The sequence below is a fragment of the Athene cunicularia genome (genome assembly GCF_003259725.1).
Source record: "Athene cunicularia isolate RWA chromosome 28 unlocalized genomic scaffold, athCun1 chr28_part1, whole genome shotgun sequence".
NCBI lineage: Eukaryota > Metazoa > Chordata > Aves > Strigiformes > Strigidae > Athene > Athene cunicularia.
In genome coordinates this window covers 1,630,124-1,639,670 of record NW_020799139.1, presented here as the reverse complement: position 1 = coordinate 1,639,670, position 9,547 = coordinate 1,630,124, and the positions used below count along the sequence as shown (strand labels likewise).

At 58.2% G+C, this 9,547-nt stretch overlaps 1 protein-coding gene and 1 long non-coding RNA gene across 2 annotated transcripts in view; both read left to right on the top strand.

The window, feature by feature from the left end:
- The first annotated feature begins 8 nt into the window (after positions 1–8).
- LOC113489359 lies at positions 9–4,224 on the top strand. The gene is made up of 2 exons (XR_003400029.1): positions 9–499; positions 536–4,224. It is a non-coding gene; the product is annotated as an uncharacterized LOC113489359 (long non-coding RNA).
- Positions 4,225–7,878: 3,654 nt separating this feature from the next.
- TMEM161A (transmembrane protein 161A) overlaps positions 7,879–9,547 on the top strand; it is a 5,964-nt gene continuing 4,295 nt past the window's right edge. The window contains exon 1 of the mRNA XM_026864917.1: positions 7,879–7,888. Within this exon, the coding sequence (XP_026720718.1) occupies positions 7,879–7,888 (10 nt within the window). The remainder of the gene's footprint in view (positions 7,889–9,547) is intronic.

Genomic DNA, 9,547 nt, shown 5'->3' with positions numbered 1-9,547 from the left:
CGACCCTTCGCGGGCGGGTTTGGGGCTTCGTGGCAGCTGTTGCTTGGGCATCCCTCGGTGAGCAGCGCACCCCCCCCCGACCCCGCTCTCCCTGGGCACCAACCACCCTCCTCTTGCAACCAAATCCCCGGTTCCCACCCGGATTAAACCCACAGTGTCGGAGGAATCCTCAAAATCCATCCACCCCCAGCCCTGCCAGCACCCGCCTACTCTTGCCCTGCGTGGAGAGCGACACAAACCCTTGGCTGAAAGGAGCTCTGACGCTCCAGCTTCACTAAAATCAGTTTATATTTGCCTCTCAGGACTTTCCCTTTCCCGTCCTCCTCTGCTCACCCCGCTCTTTGCAGGGGTGTGTAATCTCCCACTCATCCGCTCCGGGAACGAGGGCGGTGGCAGGAGGTGACACTCCAGATTCATCTCCAACCGCCAGCGCTTGAGGGCCGGTGTCACGCAGCATTTCCCTGAACGAGCCCTGGGGAAGGGGAAGGGAAAGGGGAAGGTGAAGGGGAAGGGGAAGGGGAAGGGGAAGGGGAAGAAGCCGCACACGCTCGAGGCTGACGGGAGCTGCTCTGCAGCACGAGAACCAGCCCCAGCGCTGTGGCCTCGGCAAGCGGCGGCTCCACATGACGCTCCACACGGCGCCTTCCAGCCCGCATCCAGCGGAAGAGGAGGAAAATAAATTTGTTTCCTCTTTTAAATAGGCTGGAATTTGCACTGGCTCAAGCTGGGTCAGGGGCGATGCTGAGGGATGCTCGTGTTTCCCCGGGATGCCCCGGTGCAATGGGGACAGGGGGACAGAGGTTGTAGCCGTTCCCCTGATGGATCAGCTACAAGGGAGCTCAGCGTGCGTGTGGAAATCACAGCTCTGCTTTCCCCAGCATCCCTCCTCCTCCTCCTCCTTTATCCCGTGTGGTGTTTTGGGGGTCAGGAGGGGCCACACACACACACACACACACCCCAGCCCTAGGGAAACCCCTGCTTGAAGCACAGCGGTACCTGCAGCTCTGGGGTTAAAGAGCCCAAAAGGAGGATTTTCCATGCAGAGGGATTTGTGGACATTCCCGTCATCCTTTCTGCCCGTTACCTCCCAGCTCGAGTGACAGAAGGAAGCACCAAATCAGCACAGAAACGCCCGCTGGCACCGGAGGATTGCTCTGCTCAGCACCGGGATCAGCTGGGGGCTGGTTTGCTCCAAACGAAAGGATTTATCAGAAGATGATGGCAAAGCTGGGAAAGGACCAGTTTGGCTTCTTTATCCTGGGGCATCTCCCAGCGACCAGCAAAACCGCCCCAAAAATCCACATTCTGCAGGACGGAAGGGGCAGCATGTGCTTTTGGGGATTGCCCAAGGGAGCAGTTCCACATCACGGAGGGGATTTAGGGTCCCTGAAGATCCAGCCCAGGTGTTGGAAGAGCCAGCCGTGTCATTCCTGGGGTGTCCAGTGAGTCGTTTGGGGAATTTACTGGATCATTTCTGGGCTGGTTTTCCCCCCTGCAGGAAGCAGGGCTGGATGTGAGCCTTGGCAACTCCCCATCACGCTGCCAGTCTCTCACTCTCATCCATGTGGGAATAGTGGTGGTAGCATCCGACTCAAATGACTAATTTCTGAGCAGCTGGAACATCTGGGAACAACCTAAACAGCCCACATTGGCCCAATTTCCCAGCCACAGAGATCCACGGCTTCAGCCTTGGTTTTGGTAGAGTTTGGAATAACTACAGGCGCTTGGATTCATGCCCCATCCTTTCCTGCCCCAAATCACCCATCAAGGAGAAGTTACCCTTTATCAGGATTTTTCCAAATCCCCAACAAATCGGGGTCATCTCTGTGCCCTGCACCTTCACCTATCCTCCTCTTTCTTCCCTAGATGTCAAGGGGGAAGAAATGGGCTCAGGGCAGACCCTGATTCCCCCCCACACCTGGTGGTACTGGGGCTGCACCCATCTGCAGCATCCCTGGCAGAAGGATCTTAAAAAATATTATTTGCTGGAGCTTTGGAAAGGAGCTTTTGATTGGTTTAATTGATGGAGGAATTGAGCAGGGAGCAGAAACGCAGTAAAATAAATCAGCAGCACGTTTTCACCCCCTTTTCCACCCCCCAAAGCTGGTTTGGGAGCAGAACGGCTTTGCAAGAGTTGGGAAAAGCGAGAAAATTCCCCCCTCCCCATCTGTTTGCTTTTAAACAGGCTCTTTTTAAGGAAAAAAAAAAAAAAAAAGCTGGAGGGCTGTGAACAGCACCCGAAACCAAGCGGGGATGGGTTATTCATGCGCAGGCACTATCCGAGGGGCAGGATCCACCACTCCACACCCCGCGGGACTAAAGAGCAGCAACTCTCCGGACTATAAATCCCCAGATTCCCTGGATCTCCCCAGCCGGGCTGTTATTGAGATGCAGGGAGCAGGGGAGAAGGTGACCGCCGACTCCATAAATATTATTGGGGGCGACGGGGCTGCGCGGGGCCGGCGGGCGCAGACAAAGCGCCCATTGAGCTGTCGGCGGAGGCGCGACGGCCCAGCTGCCGCGGGGAGCCAGGACGGGGGTCAAGGTCAGAGGTGGCCCCTGCTTGTATTATTCCCCCCCCAGCTTCTTTCCTTGTGACCGTAAAATTAATAAAAATTAACCGGGTATGACCGGCTCAGCATGCCCACAGAGGATGCCAGGAGAAATGGGTGGCAGCAGGAGGGGAAACTGAGGCACTGGGCAAGAGCCCAGCACTGCACCCACTCTGCGGTGTCTTGGGGACCCTTTTGTGAGTCTGTTTAATAACATATATGCTTAAATGGGTGTAGATTTGACATCCCCAGCTCCGTGCTGGAGCAACCCCAGGGTCACGCCAACGTGGCCAGGAAGCTCGTGCCCACCCCAATCACCCAGCACCCTGCCCAGTTCTCCCAGTGCTGGGGTTTTTCTCCATGTGGATGGAGAACTGGAGCCTTCAGCTGCGTGTGGGAGCTGTGGCCGGGGCAGCCCCATCCACCCCCAGGACTGGAGGTTCAATCCTGCTGCCACATAAACTTAGATTTTTGGAATATTTTACTCCCTATTAAGCAATCCCTTAGCAACGCTTGTTTCCATGGCAAAGAGCAGAGAACCTCCATGCTGATGCTGAGCTTTGCCTTAAACTATAGTTCAGATTTTTTTATTTGGGTGCTGCCCCACAGGCCAGGTCCCCAGTACCCATGGGGGCTGCCCTCCTGGGATGGACCATGGGTCCCAGTTCTGGGCTCTGAGCCGGGCTGGGGACACAGAACAAGGAGGATTTACCTGGGAACAGAAGGCGTGCAGCATGCAGAGCCTCTTCTTAAAAAAAAAAAAAAAAAAGGGTGCTCGGGGCACACTGTGCACCCCAAAAAAGCTGGTCTCCAGTTCTGGCACTCTCAGGGTTTAAAGGCAGAGCCGTGCCCAGCTGCGGGGCAGCCCAGGCTTCCAAAATTTCACTAATGAGCCCAGCCACTGGCGGGGCCGCCGGCTTTCCTTGCTTCCCTGCTTTAATGAACTTGAACAAGGTGCAGGACACTGGGACAGGGCTGGGTGCTGGTGGGTGCTGCAGCCCCAAACCAAATGGGGGGGGACAGGGGATTTAGTGGTGGTTGGCACTGCACAGTGAGAGCTGCCTGTCCAGCAGCCTCGCGTTCCCAAAGGGGCACGTGAGTCACTTGAACATTGGGGTTCCTGCAGAAAATCCACGTGGAAAGGGTATTTGTTCATTGTCAAAAAAGCCCAGCTGCGTTCTGTGCCCCACTTGGTGTTTTCAAAGAAATGGGTTGAATTCTGCTATTTCCATCCTCAGTGGGAAAAAAAAAAAAAAAAAAAGAAAACCTCTACTTGGGAGTGATGGCAGGTTCCTGGGATGGACCCTCCGTGGGGATTTGCCCTCCAGAAATCACCCAGAGTCCCCATTTTTTATCCCAGAGCCCCAAATCAACATTCCCGTGGGTGTAAGACCCCCGACAGACCTGGCACTGCTGGGTTTGCCCATCTCCATGCCCGGGAGGAGAAAGGAAACTCCTTCCTCGCTGTGCTTTTATTTTGCTGCAGTGGTAACGAATTCTTGCAGCGGTTCATGCCCTGAAGGAGCCTTAAAACCTCCCAAATTTGACAGCCAAAAATAGCTATCGCTCTGCTTGTTTCCAAGTGTTCACTAGCCCTGATTTATTTACCCCAGTTATTTGAATCCATCTCACGCTTTGAATCCCAAATCCTAAGCAGGATGGAAAAAAAAAATCCAACCCCCCCCAAAAAAACCCACCCTGCATCTGTCATTTAGATGCTCTTGGACTCATTTAACGGAGGGGGGGATTATAATTTCTCCTCGCTGAAAGGGTGTCCCCTGCGCTGGGGTTCCTGGGGAGGGCTGGAAAAGCTGAAAACCATCATGGAATTAATCAGGCTTTGGGATTTCCAAGCATCCGGACTGTGCGGCCGCTCCGAGAGGGTTTTTCCCAGCCCTCGATATCCCCGTTCGTGGTGGGGGGAAGCTGTGGGTGAGCAAAGCTCGAGGTGGGGGGGACCCGTGGGCTGAATTACTCAGTGGGGTGGGAGCGTTGAGGAGGGAATTGCTGGGAGAAACCCCCGCTGCATCCCTCCTCCTGCCGGCCCCGCCATGGGTTTGTGCCCAGGGGTCCCAGCACGCTGCTCACAAAATGCCGATTTTTGGTGCAGAAGGACCCAGGTCGGGGCAAACCCTGCACTGGGATGTGGCTTCTGGTGCTGGGGGGGGGTGTCTGTGGGCTTTGGATCATGGCAAATCCTGTGGATTTTCTTCACGCCAGCTTGCACAGCCCAAATCTCTCTCCCTGATGGTATTTGGGGCCACCTGACGCTGACTCTTGGCTCACTGGAGCTCTGTTTGGAAAGTTTTGAAATTTTGGGGCACTGGATGATTTGCGCTCGATGATCCCCCCCAGCTTGGGACCAGCGTCTCTGGCACCAAGCACCCTCCGGGCTGGGCTTGTGTGTGGGCAAGGACGGGCTCAAAACCTTCCCGAAGCTGAAGGGCCTTAGGGGTGGATGGGGCTGCAGGGGGAGGGTGGTGCCCCCCACCCTCCCTGTCTCCCCAGCTCCCCCCAGACAGGCTCAGCTTTTCTCATACACACACACGCACATGCTTGCCTCCCCCACGCTGCTGGAGAAGGGGCGAAATTAATCCCTATGGAAATTTATTTAAATGAATTCCCTGCCTGGACACTCAAGCTGTTCCCAGCCTGGCGAGGGCAGGGCAGCCGGGGGAGGGTGGATTGTGGCTCCCCCGCGTACACCAGTTCCCCCATTACAGCCACATCACACCGGGGCTGTAATTCCACCCCCCCAGGCAGTAGCCCCAGCAGTGCTGAGCTGTGCCAACAAGCCCAGGTTTGGGTCCACAAATTGTCCCAGGGCTCCCTGGGAGTCACTTATGTCTCGCCCCTGTGTCGGAGCAGGGAGAAGATGCTGGTGGCTCTCACTGCACCTCGGCAAAGGTCAGGGGGAACATCCAAACAAGTCGCTTTTTGCCCCGTAAGCCACGGGCATGGATCAGGAAAAGAGGAATGAGCTGGGCATTTTTATATATAATACCGAGTTTTCTGCCCAAAACACACCTTGGTTTATTAATTAAAGTCCCACTGAGTGTAGCAGCAGGATCGAGTCCTTTCTGTTCCCATCACACGGAATGGGATCCTCCTCCCGGCCCCGGCTGTCCCTGCACCAGGCGCTGCACGGATGCTCGGCTTGAGAGGTCTCAAACCATGAGCTTGGGGAGGTGGGGGGCAGACAGGGACCCCCTCGGCTCCGGGGAGGCAGAGCAAGCACCACAGTGAACCCCAAGCTCCCAGGAAGTGTGGGCAGCCCCCGTGCGTGACCCCGATCCTGTGAGGAAACAACACGGCTGACCCCGGGAAGGAGGATCCGGGGCATCTGTGTCCCCCAGACAAGGCTCCTTTGAGAGGGGGCACAGATGTGACGTTGTCAGCGCGGGCGAGGGGTGAGGGAGATACGGGATGAGGGTTTGAAGTGGGGTTGTGGTGGGTTTGCAGGGAGCCTGGCCTCACAGCGAGCATCCTCCCTGCACCCCCGTGGCCCCGCAGCATCCCGGAGGGAGACCCCAGCCGGGTGGGAGCAAACCCCCGGCAGAAAAGCGTCGAGGAGAAGCTTTTCTAGGAGCAATTTTCACGCGGGAGCATCAGGCGATCTCAGCACTTGCAAACGGGCTCACGCCTTCCCCAGCCCTGCCTGGGCACCCCTGCACACGGGTGGGGGGGTGCAGGGCCCCACGTGCATCCCTGAGGGCATCGGTGGGCTCGGGGACGGGGGGGGCTCGGGGAAAAAAGGGTGTCTACACCGATTCCTCACCCCACACAAAGCAAGGAGGGAGCTGGACCCGAACCCCAAAGCCGACAGAGCCCTCGCGGGGGGGATCAGGGCCGGGTGAGCCAGCGGGAAGAGGCACTTCTCGGGGATTTATGCCATGCAGCACTTGTCAGCGCAGCTTTAGCACCCCATAAAGCAACGCCGAAGGCTGAACGTGAAAGGAGAACGCAAGGATGCCCCGACTGGGCAATTAATGAGCAAATTCGGGCTCAGGCCCTGCAAAGCTGCGTAAGAAAAAGGCTGGTGGGGATGGGGGGCGGAAAAAACGCAGGAAGAGACTGGAATTAGGGGAGGGCTGTGTACCCCGCGGCAGCCCTGGCGCAGGCAGCAGCTAACGCCGTGTATATTCATCCGCAGGCAGCTGCCCGACAGCACACCGGGGGCTTTGCTGACTGCACCCCACAGTCGGGGCATCGGGACCCCCCGCCAGTGACCACCAGCAGCGAGGACATGAGGGAAGAGGTGCCACCGCGCGCCCCGGGGACGGTGGGAGGACCAGCCTGTCCGCAAGAGACCCGGCACAAGGCACAGCTCTCGGTGAGGAGTTTTTGGAGCAGCCCTCAGGAACGGGGCTGGAGGTGGGGACCCCCTGAACCCCACAGCAGTGTCCCCAGAACTCTCACTGATTTGGGAGCATCATCTTAAAGGACTTCGATGAGTTTTGCAGGACACAACTCCCTCTCCTGAGCGGGTGGGAGCTGTTCTCCCCGCCATACACTGGGAGCGATGTGGTTTTTCCTGCTCCCAGTCACCTGCCCTCTTTCAAGACGCCCCAGGGTGTCACCAGCCACTTAAACACACGCTGACCCCAAACTCCCGCCTGTCCCTGTTGCCGGAGGCTGGAGCCAGACCCCATTAGAAATGTCCCCAAGCACACGGTAGGATGGGGGCTGTGGTTGTAGGGACAGGAGAAATGACTCAGGCAGGGAGTTGGTGTGGTGGTGACACAGTCACCTCTTGGCCCGCCTGCGGGGACTCAGCCCTGGTTCTCACCAGGCTGGGACTGGGCCCACACCAGTTTCTCCCATTAACAGGTGACATGAGTGGGGTCCAGGGGACCGAGACAGGCTGGAGAAATCCAAGGCTCTGTTTGAAGCGTGGGCAGGATCTGTGCAGAAGCTTTTCCCATCCCCAGGGTAAGGGCTTGTTCCCTCTTCTCCCATAGAAGCAGCCCCAAGGCTGAAGCCAGACGTGCCCAGGAGGTCCCACCTGGGGGTCCCCCCAACACCTCGGTGCCAGACAGAGTGCACAGACCAAGAGGTGACATCCCAGGAAGCTGGAAGGACACAAAGCCACTGCCACCAAGCCTGAGGCATCGGGAAGACGAGGTCTGCAGCTCAACGAGGTGAAAGTGAAAGAAATATCACGTGTATTAAAGGCGTCCAAAGCCCCCAGCTGTGTCGCAGCCTGGTGTCCCCTGCGCCGCTGATGTTTGAGCAGAATTTTGCCCCTTTTTCTTGCAGGACCCTGTGAGACTCGGTGTCAGGGGTGTGTTTCTGAGCTTTTATCTTGCCAGCCCTCTCCTTCCCCATGGCGGGAGGTGAGGGGTGTCCCCAGGGTGTCCCAGTCCTGGAGGGGATGATGTCTTGTCCCTTTTGGGCTGGGGGGAGGCAGGACCAGCCCGGCTTTGGGCTGGGACAGTGTGGGGACTGGTACGTCTCACCTCATCCTCACTCCCTCTTCCTCTCCTCATTTCCACCCCAGACCTGGGATCTGGTCTGGCCCCACTTTGCCGGTCCTCAGGGCTCCCCGGGGTGGGGTGAGGGGCCCAGTGGGGGACGGGTGGGTCAGGCTGTGCAAACAGGGACCTGGGAGGGACAAACACCCAGCCACCACCGGCTCCCAGTGCCCTGACTGGTTGCTGCAACCCCAGCTGGTGCCGCTGGTCCTGAGACTCATTCCAGCCCTGCAGCCCCAGTTTTTCTGTCTTTAAGTCAAATTTCAAGGCAAAAATAAAGGCCGGAGACCTGCAGCTCCAGGAGCAGACAGGGGACGATGCACAGCGTCACGGCAGAGGTTGGTGGCTCCGGTTGCTCACTCAGCATCGGAGCACTGGAGCTGCGGGGCTGGTTGCCGCAGCTCCATCCCCTCCCCAGGGAAGGGCTGCGAGGTCCCACCAGTGTTTCTGGTGACCAGTTAAACACAGGGTGGGTGACTGGGGCCGGGCCGGCTCCCCTGTGATGTATCAGAAGGATGTCCTCGCCGAAACCCCTGCCTCTGAACCCCCCCAGCACGCGCTCGCCCGCCACCGCCAGCGACCCAGACGCCCAAATATTGAGCTATACATTAAATTACCCAGGGGAAAGGGCCGGGAGGGACCCGGAGCACGTCGGAGGGAACGTGGCAGTTTGTTATGCTAACCGAGGGGGGCTCCGCTCAGGGGACATGTCGGAGAGGTCTGAAGAGCAAGGAGTTCACAGGCCCTCTCCTTTTGTCATGCTAAAAGTGCAACACAGAAAATATATACAGGCAGCTGCTCAATGGAGCGTGAAATACAAGTGATTTCTCCGGGAGCCCTGGGTAATGCGATGCAGCCCGGACAATGCCCGCCGCCGCCCGCCGCCGCCTTTGTGCAAAATGGGAAACTTCTCAGGGGGGAACGGTCATAGACAGGCTCCCGGCCCGCCAGCTGCCCCCCAGCATTGCCCAGAGGTAGAAAGTCCCCGAGTCGGTCCCCGGCCGCAGTGCCCATGGGGTCCCCCAGCTGCGGGACTGGTGGGAGCTTGGTTGTCCCGGGCTGGGCTCCGGCTTGGCCCGTGCCACGGCTGCCAAGTCAAGGAAATGTCCCCCCCAGGGTGTAGGGGGATCGTGCTGGGCCTGGCACCCCCTCACCGGGCACAGGGCCGAGGCGCCCCGTTAATTCAGTGACTTTACAGCAGCACCGACAACGTCCGTGGCGGCAGCTCCCTTTGCTGATGCTAATTCAGGCATATCGGCAGGAGCGGTGTAAAATCAGTCCTCAAAGAGGCTTTTGTGTCCTGGGGGAGGGTGGCCAGGCTGGGGGTGCTCCGAGCATCCATCTTCCACCTTTCCCTCCTTTTTTGTGTCTCGGTGGAGCTGAAAGCCGACGCCGTGGGGGCTGCGAGGATCCTGAGGCCCTGCATTCGTTCCAGAGAGGAGCAAACACCAGTTTGTGCAAACCCCGCAGCCAGTGCTGCGCCCCAGTGCAAGGGCTGGGGGGGTCTGGGGGGGTCTGAGG